General features: G+C 40.8%; 1 protein-coding gene across 1 annotated transcript in view; it reads right to left on the bottom strand.

Annotated features, from left to right (window-relative positions):
* Fbn1 (fibrillin 1) overlaps positions 1–22,402 on the bottom strand; it is a 206,242-nt gene that overhangs the window by 37,764 nt on the left and 146,076 nt on the right. Inside the window, exons 32-44 of the mRNA XM_090358457.1 lie at positions 18,793–18,915; positions 18,554–18,676; positions 17,155–17,280; positions 14,905–15,027; positions 13,059–13,181; positions 12,313–12,477; positions 10,349–10,417; positions 10,128–10,253; positions 7,096–7,218; positions 6,276–6,434; positions 4,583–4,654; positions 1,733–1,858; positions 308–430 (exon numbers count right to left, since the gene is read on the bottom strand). Of these exons, the coding sequence (XP_090214583.1) occupies positions 308–430; positions 1,733–1,858; positions 4,583–4,654; positions 6,276–6,434; positions 7,096–7,218; positions 10,128–10,253; positions 10,349–10,417; positions 12,313–12,477; positions 13,059–13,181; positions 14,905–15,027; positions 17,155–17,280; positions 18,554–18,676; positions 18,793–18,915 (1,581 nt within the window). The remainder of the gene's footprint in view (positions 1–307; positions 431–1,732; positions 1,859–4,582; positions 4,655–6,275; positions 6,435–7,095; positions 7,219–10,127; positions 10,254–10,348; positions 10,418–12,312; positions 12,478–13,058; positions 13,182–14,904; positions 15,028–17,154; positions 17,281–18,553; positions 18,677–18,792; positions 18,916–22,402) is intronic.

The raw sequence follows: 22,402 nt of genomic DNA, 5'->3' as shown, positions 1-22,402 counted from the left end.
GTCCTGACTAGAGAACACAACTGGAGTATGTATATATGTGTAGGACCAGGTGCCTTCAGGCACAGTGGAAAATAGGCAAACATGAAACCTGCATATGTCAATGATATTGTTCTGGTTTTGCAACCATCTCCATCTACAAGGAGAGTAAAAAAAACCTGCCAAAGTATTTTTATCTGCTTTTCTGATCTAGTTGATAGCGATTACACATTGAAGTCTAAACTCATGAACTTCTTTCTTAGTCCTACTAGCTAAAAGACAGTCGGATGGTCCCGTCCGGGGGTGCCTGGGACTGCTGGGTGCCACCTACCAGTGCACTGTCCCGTGGAGGTGAGGCGGTAGCCTGGTTTACAGTCGCAGCGGTAGCTGCCTGCCGTGTTGATGCATTCAGCGTTGCGCTGACACACAGGGCCGTTCTGACACTCGTCGATGTCTGCGAGCCGGAAAGAATTTGATTAGAAGGATAACAGACTCTCACATAAAAACAATTTATATCTTCTTATTTTGATCTGTTCTGCTGGGAAGCAAAAACAGGATGAATGTCTATAGAAGTTTTATTCATTATTGGGGAACTCAGAAGCAACCAAGAAATCTGTCAATAGGTGTGCAAACTATGGGGAATTCAAAGCATGGGATATTCATGAACATTCTCAGTTTCTAAAAGGAAATGAGCTTGTAAGGCCTAAGTAGGTACAGGGGAACCTACTCTAAGAGGATAGAGGAGTGGACAACATCACAGTCCAGACCCACAGAGTGTCCCACAGCAATGGAGAACCCTTGGGCTAATGGGTGGGGTTGGGGAGGTCACCCAGGCAGGAGAGGGTCCTAGGTGGCCTGAGGTGTATGAGAGGGAGGGGAGGGGCTGTGAGGAAGGCAGCCACCCCCCGAAAACCTAGTAATAGAGCTTACCAAGAATGTGCTACTAACACTAGCATCCAAGTTGTCCCCAGTTGAGAAAATGCAAGTGTTTTAAACAATAAAATAGGGACTACTGGACTATAACACATACCTCAGGGGTAATAACTCTTTCTATAATGTCCACAACTCTGCTAGAAGCCTCAAGTGCAAGTACTGACTAAAAAAATTCTTTGAGTTATCCTAGGACACACAACAGATTTAACAATCAGCAATTCTGTTTTTACTAAAATGCAAAAAAACCACTGTTATTCCAGACGTAGTGAGGAGTGCTCGGAATCTCAGTATGTATACATGGCAATAGGACGTTATTTGAAAATGAAAACAAGTACCATTTGTATGCATACCAACATTTTTCATATAAATTCAGATTTGTTGTTCTTGCCATCTGGAATTCTTTCATGCATCTGGAAGACTTGTATTAACCTTTTCATTTGGGAATACCCACATCTCCACTTGGAACTTTAAGATTCAACAACAACAAAAAAAAGGCTGTCCATTCTATTTGCTTTCACGCAACAGGAAACAAAAGCAATCTATTTGGCACACTCAAGAACGCCAAGCTTTTCATATCGACCGGGAAATCTAATGCATTGTGTGTTGAAGGAAGGGACTGGGGAATGAAATCCTGACTTTTCCACTGGGAATTAATTTTTTTTCCTCTCCTGAAACTCTCTGTTGTCCTATAGCACACCCTTCATTTCTAGGACTTGATTTGTTTCTGAAATTTCCACCTTGTCAGATGTGACAAGTTCGTAGAGTAGCAGTAGCATGACCATCAGTTCATTCTGGAACGTGAGGTCGTTACAACACCACTTACCTTCACAAACCAGCAACTTGTCATTGTAGAAGAATCCCACGGGGCATTCACACCGGAAGCTGCCCACCATGTTGATACACACTCCGTTCTCACAGACCCCCGGGATCTCCCGGCATTCATCAATATCTGAAATCAGAGAAGCCGCTTGTGAGTGACTGTGCAGCTCACAATCCGAGTACAGATTAAGAAAGGAGCGGAACTCTGTGTGTGTGTGTGTGTGTGTGTGTGTTTGCTTAGGGGCACTGCTAAGAGGAGTAGGATCTATCAATGGATAGCAAATTGAAACAACTAAACCCCTTTCCACACACTCTCCTGTCTATGTGGACTTAGTATCGATATTTACGTGTTCAGGTTCAGAACATCCATTGGGCACTGTAGATATACCAGATAAATAATCTGACTGGAAAAGGACCAAGAAAGGACTGTTGCTGTAGGCTGAGAGCTACCTCCAGCGGCCCGGGCCTCCTCTTAGAAGGCCTGTCCATCCAGCCTCAGCTAGGAGGGTATGTTCAGCCTTGGGCTACAAAACGTCCAGTTCACTGGGCTTCTTGTACTGTCACTGAGGCATGTTGTTTTCATATTATGGCCAGGATCTTCTGCAAGGCCCTTTGTGTTTCTAAGTTGGAAGAACACAATCAGAGACTTCCGTGAACCTTTCAAGACCTGCTTCAGTTTCAGAAGAATTTCATTTTACAATTAACCTTTTTCAAAAAAGTTAATTTTTTGTGCCAATTCTGAGGCTCAAATTCAGGGTCTGGGCACTGTCCTTGAAATTTTGTGTTCAAGGCTAGTGCTCTACCTCTTGAGCCACAACTCTACTTTTTGGTGGTTAGTTAGAGATGGGTCTTTCCTGCCTACGGCTAGTGTTTTAAACTGTTACTCTCAGAGCTCAGCCTCCTGAGTATCTAGGATTACAGGCATGAGCCACCAGCACACAGTTAAAATTAACTTGTTTTAAAGGAGAACTTTGACAGGCCATGGTTAGATGTTTAGACCCCTTTTTAAAGGATTTGATTTTGTTTAAAAGCCAAATTGACTGACCTAATCAAAAAAGCAGCAGCTGAGAATCTCAAAACAATGCTATTTTGACTCTAGGCAAATATTGATTTTTAGGTTTTCACAAGTCTGACATTCATGGTGCTATATAGCCATGTGAAGTAACAGCTCAACTATGTATTATAAGAAAAAACATCTACAAAAGTAAATATAAAATGATACATTATTACCAGTTTAATGTAACAGGCTAAGTCAAATTTCTAGCCATTATACATAAACTTCAAATATGTTACAAAAATTTGTTTCTGGATTTTATTTTAACTTCAACTTGGAGATGTTTATATTATAAAACAATAGTAATAAACGTTATGTACCGTTAGCCTCACATGTGGACTCTGTATGCCAACAATCCGAGATCTTTCCAAAGGAGACTGTGAAGCTTCAGTGAAACAAAGATTTTCAGTCATCTAAGTATTTGTCATGGCGGAATTTGGTAACAATAAGTATATTGCTAAATATCAAGTTTCTAGTTTTCAAGGGCTAGAAGCAAAGCAAACTATGAGTCAGGCCTGGGTTCCCATCCCACTTCTGTTACTCATTAGCTAGGTGGCCTTGGGTGAGTCCCTTCCCCTTTCTGGGCCTCTTCAGTGGCAAAGCAGGGCATTTGGCCTCCACACTGCTTGAGGCATTTCCAGCTCTTCTAGTGGACAATGCTGATGCCATTTCAAGTCTTCACTTTCTGCCAACCTCAGAGGCCTGGTCCGCCCCCTGGAGAACCATTACAATGAAAGCCCATTTATCTGTTGATCACAGATTCTAAGGAGATGAAGAGATCTGTTTTGGGAAAGGGAAAAACAAAGTAGCTAGGGCCAGGTGTTTCATGCCAATGTCATTTAGCAGTTTCCCTTTCCAAACCATGAAGTTTCTTTGGACGTTGACTAGCCTGTGGAGCCATATGGATTTGGCACAAGGAGAGTCAGGCTGATTGCTGGGCCAGATCCTTGTTTTCTTAAACAAGGTCACTGGAAAGGCTGATGCGGATTTCAGCTTACTTATTAGGAATAAGGTGGAACAAAGCAGGAGGTAATGTTCACTACTAGACACTACTCAGACAGAAGAGGGCATCTGAGGATGCATATCAATCACACTGGGGGAAAATCCTGGAGAACGCAAGAGCTTTCTGTCTGCTTTTAGGTTATTTGGTTTGAAACCACAAGGGCGCTGCCTACGTTGGCTGAACGCTGTGTGATACTTCTGAAACTAGCACAAGCATCTCTACCACTGAGGCGATCTCTTTTTCATTTCGCATGTGAAATTACTCAAGCAGAAGACCTAGGGAGAGACCATCGGAGACGAAATTCAGCCATGAGAAGGGTGTTCTGTGACTAACCTACACACAAGGGTTGGTGTGAAAAGATGTATTAAATTCACCTTAGTCAGAATGGAAAAAAAAAAACAACAATGAGAATTACAATCAAATCAAGTGTCAACTGGCTCTGCTCCCAGAATCTCTCTTCATTGAGGCCTAGAGTTGGTTTAACTAAATTGATTGTAATTTTGTGAAAAGCTCTCCAGTCTCTTTATCATGAGCAACAGACGCCATTGCCAGTGAGGTAGAGATATGCAGGATACCAGAGCACAGTCCGTTTCAAACTAAGAATGGGTACTTCAATAAAGCCAAAGGCATCGTTCAACAGATTTTCCTTCTTTAAAAAAAAAAAAGCAACAAATTTGGAAATGGTGGTGTATGCTGCTTTAAAAATATCACATAGGTAGAAGTATGCATAAGCAAACTGCAAGAAAAAAATTCCAACAATATAGCCATATTTACAGGAGCATACATATGTAACTTACCAACAGGTAAACCTGTGTAGATGTCAATGACAAAGCCTGGTCTCTGACTTCCACAGAGGGTGGCAAATTCATCTGCCATAATGAAACAGAGACAGGCCAGAGGTCAGCCAAGAACAAGATGTGACTGAAATGACTTCTGAAACATTCTTGATAGGTATGTTTTAAAGCATTTAAAATAAAAGGTAAATCTGAAAAGTCCTACAAATATAACCTTGTTTAAAATACAAACACTGAAGGGAAAAGAGGTTCCTGTTCACCGAAACGGAGGGAGAAGCAGAGGTCGCCTCTCACATGACAGACACTGCAAGAGTTTACGTTTTAACCTGAACCAGTACCCCTCTCCACATGCACCTGGGATTTCTCCAGGGCCTCAGGAATGCTTAAGGAAGCCATTTAGTAGACCAGTGGAGACAGTAACGAGTTCTTGATATCTGATATATTAATGATTCATTCATATAATACATACACATGTATGCGTACATATATACGTATGAAAATACAGATAAAATCAGATATATAATTCAAGTCTGCTAACGAACTTCATTCTTATTTTAGACCTGGGTCATAGTGCCATGCCTTCTCCCTCCCCACCCCTACCCCATGTCTGCCTAAGTCTGTCTCTCTATCACCAGAACACATCGAATCTAACAGGAAAGGATGAACCAAATGACACCCGTGGCCTCCTTGAGCTCTTCAGTCCTATGTGGTGTGGCCATTACTCTAATGCTCATGCCTCCAGAAACATTCATAGATTCCTGGGAGGATATATATCATGATTCAGGCATGGCAACACACCTGGGGTCCTAGCTACTGAGGATATGAACCTAGGAATTTGGGGCCAAGTCTTCACTGTGAAGAATTGAGTAGGTACCCCAGAGTTTTTCATCTCTTCCTTAAATGACCATTTAATTCAAATCATGACATTGGGAATAATGCCATAATATTACATCTGTGATACAGTATATATACACCATATAAGAATACTTCACTAAAGTATGCATTTCCTGAAAACATGTGATTTATATCTTTTTTCTTAAAGGGATAACATCATTAAAATCTTTTATAGGAATATAAGAAGGAATGTGTTTCCAGTCTCTACATCAAGAAAAGCTGTACTTCGCTTTCCTTTGGTGTTTACTTTGGAACTTTCAAGAATTTTTTTTTGCCAGTCCCTGGGCTTGAACTCTGGGCCTGGGCATTGTCCCTGAGAAACTTTTGTTCAAGGCTAGTGTAGTACCACTTGAGCCACAGCACCACTTTTGGCCTTTTTCTGTTTATGTGGCTCTAAGGAATCAAACCCAGGGTTTCATGCATGCTAAACAAGCACTCTACCACTAAACCACATTCCCAGCCATCCCCTACCTCAGTTTTAAATAAATAAAAAACAAGAACATTGTATATTACATTGCTTTGTCTAATGTTTTCAGTTATCTCATCACTTGACAAACTCTGAACCAATGATAACAATGTCTACAATTTTATGATAGGCTAAGCCTACAAAAATCTAGTTATGAGTTCAAAGTATCAAGTTGGAGGCATGCATCATGACTACATTTTCAGCTCACATGAACATTTATCTTCATGCGTCAATTTGTTCTCATGAACATTTTTTAAAAAAGTATCCTTTTCTTCTTTGGCCAAGACTGATTTCCCCTATCAAGTCATGTTTTGGTGATGGTAAACGTGACTTCACCTGTGCTGGGCATGGGGCACTGTTCACAGGGCTTGTTCCAGGCTCTGCCGATGTTGTAGGAACAACAACACATCTTCTTGGTCATATTGAACAACAGTTCTCCATCACAGGTCTGGTTGTCAGCATAGTAGTTTCTGTAACACAAACTTCTCCTCATGTCTAGAAGAAAGGAGAACAGAAGGGTCAGTGAAGCCAGGAGAGGAAAGAAGCACAGGGTTTCGGGGGATAGTCAAAAAGCAACTGAATTATACCGCGCTGGGCTCTGATCAAGGCAGGAAAAGCCTGCTCACAAACACACAATGTTTGTAGGCAGCTAAGAAGGTACTTAGGCTACTACAATGAAAATAATTTGAGGAATATATCCCCTTGTATTCCATGTCACAGAACTAAGTCATTGTGTAACCATAGGATCAATAAACTTTCCATGACTCCCCACCCAGTTTCTGAGTAACAATTCTCCACGGCTATTTGGCAGTCAGTTTCTCATTTCCGACTTGCAGTGTTTTAATACTGTAGGTCAGCTCTGTAAATATAACTGCATAACGATACACCCAAAAGTCAAACAAAAGAAGTCTTATTAAACTCTTGTTTGGGATTTTCTGACATTACATTTTAAAAGAAAACTCCCAACCACCCACACAAAGTAATGCAAAATGCCAGAGCTGATGGTCCACAGGGGAGGAGGCTCTCCGGAAGACAGTCCAAGGATCACAGTCCACCCTGCCTGACGAGCATCACAGCTCTGAGGACCAGCTGCTGGACCGGGCTCTACAGATGAAAGCCAAATATGCACGGCGGAGAAAAAGAAACTTGGCCTTACCCATGCAGTTGTTTCCCCCGTTCACTTGCATGTAGTCGGGAGGACAGATGCAGGTGTAGTTGCCAATGGTATTGTAGCATGTCCCTGGACCGCAGATTCCAGGAGTATCGCATTCATCCACATCTAGAATCCGAAGAGAAAGGAAAGTGTCAGTAGGAAAACACTTTTTGTCAATATAAATGTTGACAATGAAGACAGGCAGAAGGCTGAAATCTAGAGGTGAGTAGTAGGCGTGGAGCTCACCGGGGTCCCGGGGTCGATGTGTGCATCTTCAGGAGAGAACACACAAGGAACTGGGGTTCTGTGTGAGTTCCTATTATATGAGACTGTAAAAACTCCAAGGGCATGTGGAGGTGGACATGTGGAGAAAGTATTTTCAGATTTTCTCTAGAACGATCTCTCGGCACTTGGTGTGCACATAGGAATGTATGGATGGACAGAATGTGGCCTGAATCCACCAGCACCCAGCTTCATGAGTCCGAGGGAGAAGGCAACTTGGAAGCAGCCCTCACCTCTCCTGCATTCTACCCATGAATGTGAGAGCTGTTTTTGTGTACTGTGATGTCTACTTAAGGAACTCGTCCGTGTCATCTGCTAAGCCACTGGTGGAAGCAGGAGAGTATTTCCCTTGCACAACACGGGCCAGTATCCTTCCTAATTGGTCATGTGATTGCTATAATTAGGTAAAAGCCAGCTCTCTCATCTAGTTCATCAGTGTGAACTAGCCTGAAAATAGTCTGAAGCCTAGAAATAGTCAACATTGCCCATCTTTCCAGTAACAAGAGAATTAGGAAGCCATCAGTTCTGTCATAAAGCCAAAGGTTTGTCTTCTAAGAACAGCTCACCTAAACGCAGAGGGTTGCAATACAAGGTCAGCCCAGCTATTTAAGAGGCTGAGGTACAAGGATCACAGCCCACAGCCAACATGGGCAAAAGCAGGATGCCTTACCTGAAAGAATAGCCAAAAGCAAAAAGATCTCACCTACCAAGTAGGAGACCACACACACACCAGTTCCAACCCCAGTACTGCCAAGTAAATGCAGGCACTGGTACAGACAGTAAGTAATGGAGGGCAACTGGAACCCAGAATTGTCTCCAGTGCTGTAGTTACTGAAATGGGACTGGTGCTACACTAACGGCTCTTTGGAAGCATCCAGAAAACTCTTCTGTAGGGATCAATGGGGTGATGGCCTAATCTAGTAAAACTCCACTTAGCTGGAAGAATATCAATACCAAACTTTAGACTGTATTACAGACCTATAGAAATCAAAACAGCTTGGTACTGACACAAGAATAGGTCTGAGAACCAATGGAATAGAACTGAAGACCCAGAAATCAGCCAACAGACCTACAGCCACCTAAATTTTGATAAGGGAGTCCCCAAAAAATAGGATAGAAGAAAGGAAGCCTCTTCAACAAGTGGTGCTGGCAGAATTGGTTAAGCACCTGTAGAAAATTAAAGTTGGATCCTTCTATGTCATCCTGCAACAGAATTAATTCCAAATGGATCAAAGACCTTGAGGTAAAAGCAGATACCCTGAAAATTTTACAGGAAGTAATAGGAGATACACCAGGTCTCCTTGGCACAGGTCAAAGCTTTCTTAACAAAGACCCAGAAACACAACAGATTAAAGAAAGTTTGGACAAATAAGACTGCATTAAACTGTAGAGCTTCTGTATGGCAAAGGCCATAGCCAGCAAGCTAAACAGAAAGCCCACAGAGTAGGAGAAGATCTTCACTAGCCATATAACAGACAAAGGCCTCATATCTAAAATATACCTACAGCTCAAAAAAATTGAATCTCTCAAAAACAAATCCTCAAAGAAACAACCATCCCATTAAAAGGCATGCTAAAGATTTAAAGAGAGTCTTCTCTTTAGAGGAAATAAGAATGGCCTATAGACACATGAAGAAATGCTCCACATCTCTGGCCATGAAAGAAATGCAAATCAAAACAACTTTGCAATTCTACCTTACTCCAGGTAGAATGGCCATGATCAAGAAATCTAGTAACAACAGATGCAGGTGGGGATGTGGCCAGAAGGGATCACTACTACACTGTTGGTGGGAGTGCAAACTCCTTCAACCACTCTGAAAGTAGTATGACCATTCCTCAAAAGAGCGCCCTTATGACCCAGCAATTCCACTCCTTGGCATCTACCTAAATGTCCAGAAACAAGGGCATACTAAACCTACCAGCACAACAATGTTCATTGCAGCATTATTTACCATAGCTAATATGGAACCAGACACCCCTCAGTAGTTGCACGGATCAAGAAGATGTGGTACTTGTACACAATGGAATTCTGTGCTGCCATCAGAAAGAATTCGTAAAGAAATGGAAAGACTTGGAAAAAAAATCATAGTAAGTGAAGTAAGCCAGACCCAAAGGAACATAGACTCCATGGTTTTTCTCTTTTGTAATAATTATTACAAACCTAAGACTCTCCTAGCAGAGGATCACAATCGCTCAAAAGCTATATACATATGGTTATATAGGATGAGACTTAACAAAATGAACTCTAGGATACGGAAACAAGAGGTTTATCTTTGCTATTGCTGTTCAATGTACAATGTGCAGTTATTTTTTTTCTATTTTTTTCCCCTTATGGTTAATCTCATGTGGTTACTATATCTGACTTTGTTACCTACTGTATTATATATACATTTATTTATTTGAAATAGGGAAGGGGAGGGGGAAAACAAGATGAGTGGGAGGAGGTAAGGGGAGGGAAAGGAGGACAAAAACATGAGAAAGGGTATCAAAGTTGGAGAAGAAATGTACCCATTACCTGAAAATGTAACTGTAACCTCTCTATATATTATCCCAACAATAAAATTAAAAAACAAACAAAACTCTGTTTATATGGATCCTTCTACCTCAGCCTCACTGTTATCCTGGCTGTGGTCCTACTGAACACCCTGTGCTACACTGTTATACCATCATTCTCCTGGTAACAATACAATGGGTTTTCAGGTCAGTTCTTAATACTTAAAAGAACTTATCACCAGGTGAGGGCCGATTACCCACCATCACACACTCGGTTGTCCTCACTCAGGTAGTAACCAGTTGGACAACGGCACTGGAAGCTGCCAAAGGTGTTGATACATTTCCCTCCTTGGCACAGTCCTGGTAGCTCTTGGCACTCATCAATATCTATCAAAATGAAAACAATGGCATTTCTTCAGAATATAAATATACCTAAAGAATTGCAAAATGTATGCACTGTATGACAAAGGAAACAGACATACCTTCCAAGATAACCGTGATGGGGTTTGGACGAAAACCTTCTCCTCCAGGACAAAGAATCTTGTACTCAGCTATCAAAACCATACACACACACACACACACACACACACAAAAAAAAATTAAAGTCAGTTATTTGTGATCTAAAGTTCTAGAAATAGTTATCTTGGAGAGAAATGCTGATATATCCAACTATATTCCTGAAGACTCAGGAATCTTGAACAGTGAGTGGAACTATTTAAAGTGAGTTAACATCTTTATGTGTAATTGTTATCTGCAAATAGTTTCTATTACATGTGCCAAACATAAGGCCAGTGTGCCTGGTATGGGGCCCTCCAATTCCTCTCCTGGCAGTATAGCCTTGAACTATTTTACACCCTCTCTCCAAACACAATTCCTTTTCAAAAGTTTTTTTCTTTTTTAAAAGCTTTCTAAAGAGCTCCATCTCCATTTTTATGTTTCCCTCACCTGTACTTCCTGTGAATTCCAGCTTCCCTTAGTCATGTTTGAAGCTGGGGAAAAGCCTTTCTCTCTCAGTGTTCATCCACGGCCTCCCCTCAGTGCCTACATATTATCTTCCTTGCTCTTCGAGCCTACAGTGGCAATGATAATTCTCCAGGCTTCCCCTTCCACCTCAAAACGACCTTCTAGAATATCCTTTTATTTGTACATTGACCTATTCACCCAATAATTTCATCCACGAACATGTACTCCAGAGCCATACAGGAGGCTGGGATTTACCTGGGAGCATGTGAATAACAACGAACCCAGCCCCCAGCAGAATCCTAGGAAGAAAATTAGCTCACAGTCATCACTGCCTGTCCACATCTTATCATCGACCCTGGCCTGGCAATGACATGTATTCATTCATGAATGCAACATTTCCATCCTAATTCTGTCTTATAATTTTTGGTACATTACTATTGCATTTCCTCAATTAAAAAATCTGGATTTGCTTCATTCAACATTACTGAATTGTCTTTCTTTTTCTCTTTCCCTCTTTCTTTTCTTCCTTCCTTTCTTTTTCTTCTTTCCTTGCTACTATCCATTCTTCTGGAGTTTCTTCTTTCATGTGACACCATTTTTTAAAAGCTCAATTAAAAAACATACCAAGTGGTCAGCATCCTCTTCCACTATGAGCTGAATCCCCTCTATGAAGCAAAGGGAGAGGGTGTTGGCTGTGCTGAATGGCTTTGCTTACCCCTGCATGATAGTCTACAGGGCTAGGTAACTTGTACAACGTTACGAGTGACAAAGCTCTTCCTGCCTTGACTGCACACATGTAGCACTTAGGTTTGGCTCATGTTTGACCTACTGAGCTGCGCATGCCTGAGGGCAGAATCTGTTTTAATTCATCTTTCCACATCCAAAGAAGACACTTATGTACTTATGGGGTTTTTGCTTTTTAAGGAATGGATAGTTCATCAGCAAGGGGAAAGAAAACCAATGTATGCCCCAACAGACAATAAACAGCAGCCACTACTTTCCCTAAAGAAGCTACACCCAATTCTGACTTATAATTTAGTCAAAACTAGTCTTATTTCTTTGGGGACATATCGTGTATGTTCATAAAGTCGCATCCTAAAGGTTCCTTTTTATGTAATACCGTATGATTGGAATGACTTCAAAGTTGTTGTTACAACTAATTTGTGTCTGAGACTGTTCCAGCATTTCCCAAACCAGCCAATCAGGTAAGAATTGATCCATCCGTGCATTTTGGGAAGGCAAGCAATATGGTAGCCTAACCTCGATATACTCTGAGGAATGGTAGGTGCTCTCAGATAGGAGAGAAATGTTTCCAGGCAAGTTTTCAGTGCAAGAAAAATGGGGTACTTTGGGGTCTCTTCCCAACATAAGCACAGAGGCTGCTGGGGGCTCCCTCCTTCAGTGGCTTCTTTTTTCTGTGCAAGCAGAAAAAAAGGAACTGGCCTGAGCTGCAATCACAAGGAATAGTAGGGTGTCTACTTACATGTGTTCACAGGAGGGCAGAGCTCACAGGGAGTTCCCCAGGCTTTACCCAGAGAGCAGCAGCAGGAAGCCTTAGAAACGCCAACTCCGATTTCATTGCTACAGGCTGTGTCTCCATTGTCTCCTCTGGGTCGAATATCCAAGTAGCAATTTCCAGAGCGGGTATCTATTCACCATAGACCAATGAAGAAGTGTCAGGCAGATTCTTTCACTTAGGGGTTGCAAATTTAAATTCATTTCTGAAATGACTTTAAAAATCATAATGTACTTTTACTAAGAAACTAAAGTAGTTAAGAGCATATACTTAGACTTTTCTCTTAAAAAGAAAATTTGAAGACTTATCTTGGAAATGTTGTCATTTCTATGCTATTGCTTTTGTAAGCCATGAAACTAGAATATTCAAACTAACTTTTACAGTCTAACAAAATAAATACTAGGAATTTGGAAGTGGAGGGGTGTGTGTCGGGGGGGTGAGGTCAAAGGGAGTGGGGTGGGGATGGTGGGAGAATGAACTCATAACATCCAACACACACCCCTCCAGTTCCAGCTTCCTGGATTGGGGAAATGGGGGAAAATGATGAAAAAAGGGGTGCCATTAATCAAAATGCACTTTACTCATACTGACTTGTTGAATTGAAACCCCTTTGTACAACTACTTGAAAAATAATACACTATTTGGTAAACAGGATATTTAATGTTGCTTAAAAGAATAACAGTTTATTTCTGGAAAAGTTTTTTAGATCTTACCAACACAGCCAACTCGAGTAGGATTCAGCTCAAAATCGGGGGGACAATCACAGGTGTAGCTGCCCGGAGTGTTGACACAGTTTCCACTGATGCATGTAGTTGGGTCCAGACATTCATTAACATCTACAACCAAACATCCGTGGGTAGCATTACCAAAGTGGGCCAGCACTGGGGCTGACATCACCACAAAACAGTAGAACTAAGCCTAAAGCCTCCCCCCTCAACAAGATTTCCTTTTTAAGAGTCAGTAGTTATTGCAGTTTTCTACTTCTGAAATAAAACCCTTCAGGAAGGAACTATGTCATATGCTTTGATCTCTTTCCCCTGGAACGTATTTACCATTCAAATTTGTCATCAGGATAAAATATAACTTTGGAACTACAAAAAAAAAAAATATTCCAGTCAAGGTAACTGAAGGCAAAACATTGCTGTGACCTCGGTCAACCAACATTTGAGAAACAGGTTTTGGGATGTGTGTGTGTGTGTGTGTGTGTGTGTGTGTGTGTGTGTGTGTGTGTGTGTGTGTGTGTGTGTTTGTATGTGTGTATGTGTACATACATTTAATATGTGTGTGGCTTGTTATTTTGTCAAATTAGAGCAAGATGTCCCCAGGAACCCTCCAGAGCAGGCAACCTTTGCTATTTCTCCTGAACACATATGCATGATTCTTCCAGCCTTCAGAGTTTCCCCTCCCCCAGCCACCAGCTGCCTCATCTCTGTCTTTCGTCCATACTCAGTTAACTATTTCCCTCTCAGTTGCAATTCAAAAATTCCAGATATTTAAGACCTGGGTTTTTGTAAATACCAACTCCTGTACAATTCTTTTGATTATTCTGAACATTTAGGAAATGCTCAAAACTAGACAGATGAGTCCAGCGAGGGATTCTAGGGAATGAGACCTTTGTCCACAGGGCCTCCTCATGGCACTGCCAATTTTCCTGAAGGCTCTATAATAAAGGATTCTTTTACTCTAATCCCATGTGAGATTGGATGGATAGGGCCAGACCAATGGAAACAAGGTTAGAATGAGGCTTGGGGTCGAGGAGAGGGACCTGGACCAGGGAGAGGTAGCTTGCTGAGGTATGTTAGAAGCCTTGCTTGATGCGAGATTGCTTTCTAGAAAAGGAAAGATGTATGCCTGGGAAGAATATCCCAGTCCAGGGCATTTGTGGGGAGATGGTGGTCGTCATGATCCTGGCAGTCACTGAGTCACTGGCTTGTTCAAATAGTGAAAGTAAAAGAATGTTCCTAAATCCCATGCTTCTACATGCTGGGACTAGTTCTATTTGTATCCTTTACCGGAAGAGTAGACCAGGAGTGAGACATGTCAGTCACTGTCCAAGTCTTCACTCAATGCCAGAGAGAGCCAAGTGACAATCTGTTGGGTGACTGTTACCACTGCTTTCTTACTGCCTGGAGAGTGGTTTGCTCTATAGGAAAAGGACTTAGTCATTAGAAATGGGTGACTGCACTCTGTTGACAGAGCAGAGGCAGGGATGAGATGGAGTACAAATTACAATGGACTAGCACAAGGAGAAAACCCATGGGAATAGCATTAAAAAGAAAACACTCTGAAAATGTACTCCAGAAAGAAAGGACATGTCTGCGAAGCCCTCCAGGTAAACACGCCTGGGATGTTCCCTCAGGGAGACAAGCTTCATTCTGATGATAAATTCTGCTCCTTAACCTATGTTTGATTCTCTTCTCCTCACATCTTATCCGTTCTGAATCTGAGGAACTGCTGTATGAGTCCTAACGCCTCCCTCTGCTTTTCTTTCCCTCTAGACTAGTTTTGTGTGGTCCCAGGATGCCTGGGAGCCCATGTTGATGTGAGCAGAAGCCTTACCTGTGCAGTTCCCACCACTTCTGTCCAGTTCGTAGCCTATCTCACACTCGCAGCGGAACAGGCCCGGGAGGTTGTGGCAAGTTCCAAAGACACAGATGTTGGGAAGAGAGCACTCATCAATATCTTAGGGAAAGGATTAAAAAGGGGGTGGGAGGTTAAAGTCATTTTTTGTCTAAAGAAATCAGCCAATACAGTGAGTCCGTCAATATAGGCAACTGGTGTCACTATTTACAGAATAAATTCTCTGACATCCATCTAGACACTTCTCTAGAGTTTTAAATCCTTTGCTACATATAAGGAAGACTTACTGGTGATAGGCTATGATTTCTTAGCCTATATTAGAGGCTAGGTAGTTAAATATTTAATAGATGTGTACTTATTTTCTTGTGGTACTTTAAGTGGGTCTACATCACTTTTCTATACATTCTTTGGTGCAGTTGTATTCCTTATTTCAGTTGTGAGTTCAACTTTTAAGAACTACGAAGTCTTTTCCTTGTGGTAGCTTTTTAAGTCAGTTTTATATTCCACCACCCCTAGTAAATAATAGAAATTTCCATATACAATGACAGATAATGGTATGTGTTTGCTAGTACTGACAGAGATCTAAAACATGTATGTGCCTCTCTTAGACTTTTGTCTCCATGGCACGACAGCATTCAGCTTGTGAGACTGAGGCAGGGCCACATTTTCAGACTTGAGACCCGTATTAAATAGCCATGGCCACTCTGCCAGTGATGATTTATATTCAGAACAAACAAATAAACAAAACTTTCCTTTCTAGCATTAAGACAAGGAAAACTTTCACTGTGACTATTTATGTTAGCTGAGGTGGCACAGTACCTGTGGTCCTTGGATGTTTGGATCAAAAAGTAAACAAGGCCTTAGGCACACGATCAACAGCATAATCTAGTTTCTCGCCTCAGAGGAGTTTTATATCAACCTCTACATATTTAATACAAACTATAAAGAGCACCCAATGGTTTAAGAATAAAGAAAAGTATTTACATAGAAATAAATGAGAAAAGCCGGGCTTGTGTTCATGTGGCTCACGCCTGTAACCCTAGCTACTCAAGAGGCTGAGATCTGAGGATCAGTTCAACCCTTCAAAGCTGGTGGGGAAATAAAAGCCGTGAGACTCTTATCTCCCATTAATCACTAGAAAACAGGAAGTGGGGCTGTGGCTCAAGGGTATGGTGATAGCCTTGAGCTGAAGAGCTCAGGGACATGCCCAGGCCCAGGGGGTAGGGCGGTAGCCTAGAACTGAAGAGCTCAGGGACAGCGCCCAGGCCAGAGTTCAAGCCCCATGACCACCCCCCCCAAAATAAATAAATAAATGAGAAAAAATGTAAGAAATACATGAGATAAATGAGAACTTTTATATTATATAATAGACATGCACAAATATAAATATCATAGCTGAAGATTTATTCTAAGGTTGTATCTTCTTAACAAGGAACAACTATTAGCTAACACATTATTTAGGGCTTTGTTTAAACTTGTCAACTGCTATCATTTGTTTATTTCTACTGAAATCTTCTTAGTTCATTGTAGGCACTAATTATTGCCCATGATGAAGAATGTATTTCAGTTTGACAAGGGGAGTAAAGAGAGGAATTTTTTGCTTCATAATTGGATCCATGCTTTGACAACAAGTTCCCAGGACTCTTCCTGTCTAACCAGCCTTTCATAAAAAGAACCTTAAGCTTCAAGAAATGCTGACATATGCTATTATTTCAATAGGTTCCCTGTTGATGGGTTTATAAAATAATCTTCTATGTTTAGAAATGTTAGTTAGAAAACATGCTGGGACATACTTAGGGTACCATTCTACATAATAAAGACAACATAGGTAAGTCATTCTACCTAGAAATTCATCTTCTCTGTCATTATTCTGAAGCTTTTATTTCTAGAATCCAAACAACAGACTACCTTTGCTATGGGTTCTTTTCCCCTTAGATAAGGATAAGTGTGTTATGTTGAGTTGACCTTCTACGCTGAGGTGACCCTCTTTCTCTGATGTCAAATAGTCATGCATCTGCTCATGTAGCCAAGATGGAAGGAGGTATAGCCTCTAGAAGGAGTGTACAAATTTTTCTCTACATATGCTTCTGTTGGAAACCTAAGCTGTCCTCGAAGCAGACCAATCGGCTTAGATAGCTCAATTTCACAAGAAGAAAAGGATCAGGGGTATTTAGACCCCTGTACCTCAGACAGCCCTGTCAGGTTTCTAGCAGCTTGCCCGTGGCTTACCTTCACAAGCTTTCCCGTCAGCACTGGGCACAAAGCCCATGTCACACTCACAGCGGTAGCCTCCAGGGGCGTTGAGGCACTGGCCGTTGCCACAGAGATTCAGGTTCTCTGAGCACTCATCAAGGTCTACAGACAAAAAGAAACACAAGTTACTCTATTTCAGTGAGGAGCTTTCCAGTGCTTCAGGTCTTGTAATTTTTATTTTTACAACTGTCAGCTTCCTAAGAGTAGTTGTTACAATAGGCTTCCTATTTAATATACTTATACTCAAGTTGTGTTTTTCTTCTGAATGCTAACACTGACTATGCAGTAAGTATGGACTTCAGATTCAGAATTCTGAATCCAAATCACCCCTAATACTGCAAAACCAAACAAATTATGCAAACCCTTCCCAAAAGGATCATCTACATGGAAGACAAATTCATGAATAGAAACAGCATGGCATAGTCTGGGCTTCATTCTCAGATATACAGTAAAGGAGTTAGGATGGCAACCACAGAGAAGGGAATCTGCTCAATTCCTTAATCATTAATGTGTAATTTATATAACCACATCTTAATCATATTTATTAAAATATACATAGTGGTTCATATTAATCTTGGACTATTTATTCATTAGTTTTATTCCTATATAAGATTGGAAGAAGTGAATATACTCATTATAAAACAGTGAAGGAATTCTTACAGAAGCCAATGTACAATAAGGAGCATGCTGATAATGGTTAGCAGAAAAAAGATAAATACTGCCTAAAAATATATCCACTTCTCTTTATTCAAAGCGTCTAATCCTTGCCCTCACATAGCCTTGTACAACAACTGTATCCTTCTAGGTCTGGACAATAAGTCATCAGTTAGAAACAGGCAAAAATAAAAGTGAAGAGATGTAAAAGGAAATGTGATTTGTTTTAAATGACATCACAATATATAGTGAAATAGATATATAAAGTATAGTGTGTGTGTGTGTGTGTGTGTGTGTGTGTGTGTGTGTGTGTGTGTTGTGGAAGACAGAAAAAAAGACAGATTTTGAAGAATCCCTAGTTGTCCTGGCTCTAAATTTTTGTTTTCTTTAGTCATGGAGCTTGAACTCAGGGCCTGGGCACTGTCACTGAAGGCTAGTACTCTACCCCTCTGAGCCACAGCACAACTTGTGGTTTTTGAGTGATTAACTGGAGATAAGAGTCTCACTACCCTGGATGGCTTCTAACCATGATCCTCAGATCTCAGTCTCCTGAGTAGCTAGGAGTACAGGCATAAGCCAATAGTGCCCAGCCTTGCCTCTAAATTTTTATTTCCTCAGAATCTAGTCCCAAGTAATCTTTTCTGCTAAATGGCCCTCCCAGAAGAATCCTTGGTCTGAAAAGTGTGGAAGACCTTGCTTCCCCGCTCCAGCTCAAACTTACCTGTACAAGTGAAGCCATCGCCTGTGTATCCTTCCTTACAGAGGCATCGGTAGGAGCCCATGGTGTTTTTGCAGTCTGCATGTTGGCTGCACATGTGGGTTCCGTTGGAGCATTCGTCCAGATCTTAAGAACATTATATATTACTACTAACACAAAGTTAACTGGCATTTAAAGTAAGTTATACCCAAGTTAATTTGCCTTTACAGTATGTAGGTCATGATAAGAAATTTCTAATTCACCTGTGCATTTAACACCATCTCCAATCCACCCCGGACTGCAGCTACATTTGAAGCTTCCTGCTGTGTTGGTACATACAGCATGTCTGCCACAGTTGTGTGCTCCAATTTCACATTCATTGATATCTGGAAAAATAACCAGTGGTTTAGAAAAGCTTCACACAGGTGTCCCTTTGTTCTTTTAAATAGCTTAGTAAAATATCCAAATATTGACTTCCTTTCATCCATGCAACAGTTTGTGGTTTATAAACCTATCTGACCTATGTATTGAATAGATTTACGTTTCAGTTTACAAAGAAAGAACAACTTGATAGCATTTGCTGGTGCTCATTCTAATTATTTTTTTTAATTTTCTATATTATAATGTAAGCATCCAGAACACTGCAAATCAAAATGAACCTCTTTCTAGGTAAAGACCTTAAGAAGTGACTTATCTGATAGTCTACTATAGAGTTATTACTCATGGACATATGCTTTATGGTCAATATTCTAATCAAGTCAACTGCAGAGTAGTAATGGATGTTGTTTTTATGAACTACATTTTAAAAAGAAGGAATGCAATGTTGCTGGTATGTCAGAAACTTTTGATTCAGAGAACACATTAACATTTTATTCTTAAACATTCTTAAAACATTATTCATTATGCTTTATCTCTATGCAAGCTTTATTTTAGATAAGGCTAATTCAAGTCTGTGCAGAAAATGCTCCTTAATGCACTGTGTGAACCATCTTTTCTGTAGCACCAGCGAGTCTGTAAAACTCAGGGGATTTTGACAAGAGTAAGGAGAAGTGGGAGCCGCACCCAATTACTTTAAGACTCATAATTCTCCATTCTTCAAAACTTCATCTCCACATTTAGCCACAAGACCATACAAAAGTGAAAAATGTCTTACTTCCCCAAATTTACCTTTCATAGGAGTAAGTTTTTAAAATCAGCTCTGCTATTTACTAAGAGAAAAAACTCACAGGTATGATATTATGACTGTATGTGGAAACTATTGTCTCCTACAAAACCCAGGTCTAGAAGAATAACTGTGATGTGCAAAATATTGCCAGAATCTCCAAGTCATCACTTGACTAGTGGCATGAGAGAGAAATGGGGCAGACAATTTGTGTTTACCCTCTTGTTTTCTTAAGAGGCCCCCTTAAATGTTGCCCAAGTGTTGGGAAGCATGGTGAATGTGAAACACTGAATTGGTCACAGGATGCTTGACCTCATAACTTCTAGAGCAAAACCAAAGTAGAAATGACAGATTCACCTATAGAATTTCTTCTTGTGATGCCACTCATAACCACAACGTGGAATTCTATCTGCAAGGCTATCTCTGTTATCGCTATGGATTGCATAGGTGAATTTTCTCAAATCCTTGGAGCAACAGGAGCCTGCAGAACTTTGGTGGAGGTTAAGGAGGACACAAACCTTTACACTTGTGACTGGATGTGCCCAGCACATCCCAAGATAAAAAGGGACAAGGCCAATTCAGGAGTAATAGGGTAAGTGGACTTGGAAATTCAAGGGTAATTTCATACATCTGTCCTAACAGACTCCACAAAACTGGAACCAGTGTTTTCCATTAAGACACATAAACATCTGCTTTCCTCTGATAATCGTTCCCCTCAGAAGACTCAAACCACCACTCTGCAGCTCCTGTCTTCATCTCCCTAACCTTATTTGTCATGATCTCTGATGAAGAGTCTCAAGTGAAAACAACGAGCTTCTGGGCATTACAGAAACAAATAATTTTCTAACTGGAAAGAATGTGGAATTTCACTCTCCAAATGCTTGGGTTCTCAGAGCAAGATGCAGTGATCTGATGTTGGGACTCAGTTTCCTTATCTGGTTGGCACTCTTACTTTGAGCTCATTTCTTTAGCAGCATTAGACCTTGGTACCCAACACTTCTGCTCACTGGCTAGTGCTCTACCAACTGAGCCATGCCTCTAATCCCAAGGGATGTTTATGTACCCTTTTCCCATTTTTATTTTGATAAGTAATTTATATAATGAGAAGCACAGAAGCACTGTGCTTTTGTATTCCTCCTCTAAGAGTATCCTCCTTTGGCTTCACTGTGTGAATGCCTAGAATCCTATATTATCCCAATTTCTTAATGTCAAAGGTACTCTTTATTTCCTCCTTGCTTCCATATATAATCTTTTCTTTCTTTCTTTTTTGTACATCATGGGGCTTGGGCTCAGGGTCTGAGCTCTTTTGCTCTATCACTTTGAGCAACAATGCTAATTCTGGTTTTCTGGTGGTTATTTGGAGATAAGAGTCTCACTGAGTTTCCTTTGAGACTAGTTTCGAATCATAGTCCTCAAATAGCTAGGCTTATAGGTATGAGTCACCAATACCCAGTTTTATATTAATGTTGCGGTTAAGAAAATTACGGTATGTTTTTAAAAGGAGGCTCTCTTATTATTAATAATATGTGAATATATCTAATTCCATGAAGTATTTTTTAACTTTATTGTGCTTTCAAGGAGGAATTGTATTTCTAAAAGGCTATATATCATAGGTCTTATTGTATTAAGACATAATTCCCAAGCCAATATTCAACTTTCTATTTTATGATATTTGCATAACTCATCAGTTCATATGCCTTCAATTCTCAGTCCACAATAAGTAAATTAGAAAAAGAGCACAGCCATAAAGAATAAAGACGTTTCTGAATAAACAGCTATTGCACATGTATGTGCATGCATATATACAAAAACATAATTGTGCAAAAACACACATGTAGCAATTAAGTGTATGACAGACTTTGGACCTAGGAATATGCTCCATTATAAAAGCAAACACAAGAGGAAACTGAGTCATAAGGAAATCAAGCAAACAAAAGTGCTATATTGAAACTCTCCTTCATAATGTAAGGAAACATAGCATGTGCTTGCCAAGAACATCTCTTTCTGTACAAATGTTCTCTTTCCTCTTTAAGTCTGCTCCAGGCAGAAAAGTCCTTCTTAAGATTAAATGTAAGCCAAGAAAAGCAAATTCCAGCAAAAGAAATTCAAATTTTAGGCTGACACTGCATCTTCTCTATCCCTGTAAGTCCTTGGTCACAAAGACTCCAAGGTCCTGAGTACAGGGCCCTTGACGGGCAAAGGCATGGGAGGCATGGTCTGAGCAGACCGTGGATATCCAAGTCTGCTGTCCAGCTGTGCTGGCCTCCTACAGTCTTACACAGGGAGAGGCTCTATCACCCACACAGAGCACCTGTTTTCCTGCCATCTGGACATCGTCACATGGAACTGAGTCCACACAGCTGCACCATGAGGGATCTTCTGAATTAGGAATTGAGGAAGAGGGAGTGGGGGTGAGTGGAAAGGCCAAACACAAAGGCAACTTGGATTTCTTCATTTGGATGAAAATATGACACAAAGCTATGAACTGAACACCCATGGAGTTTTCACAGGCTGACAGCCAGTGGCAGGGAATTAGCAGTGATAAGGAACTGGAAGGAAATGAACACAAATCTTCCCTGACGGCTAGTGGTTGAGGTATGTGATTCTTTCCCGTGGGTGAGGACCCTCTAGAAACATTTCTCATGTGAAAAGAACCAGAGAAATGGATTTGCTACAAATCTCACTATTGTAACTGAAAAAAAGAATTCTGA

Source organism: Megascapheus bottae, chromosome 25 (genome assembly GCF_031878675.1).
Source record: "Megascapheus bottae isolate mThoBot1 chromosome 25, mThoBot2.hap1, whole genome shotgun sequence".
Taxonomy (NCBI): Eukaryota; Metazoa; Chordata; class Mammalia; order Rodentia; family Geomyidae; genus Megascapheus; species Megascapheus bottae.
Note: the sequence above shows the minus strand (reverse complement) of the source record. Positions and strands in the feature narration are given on the sequence as shown.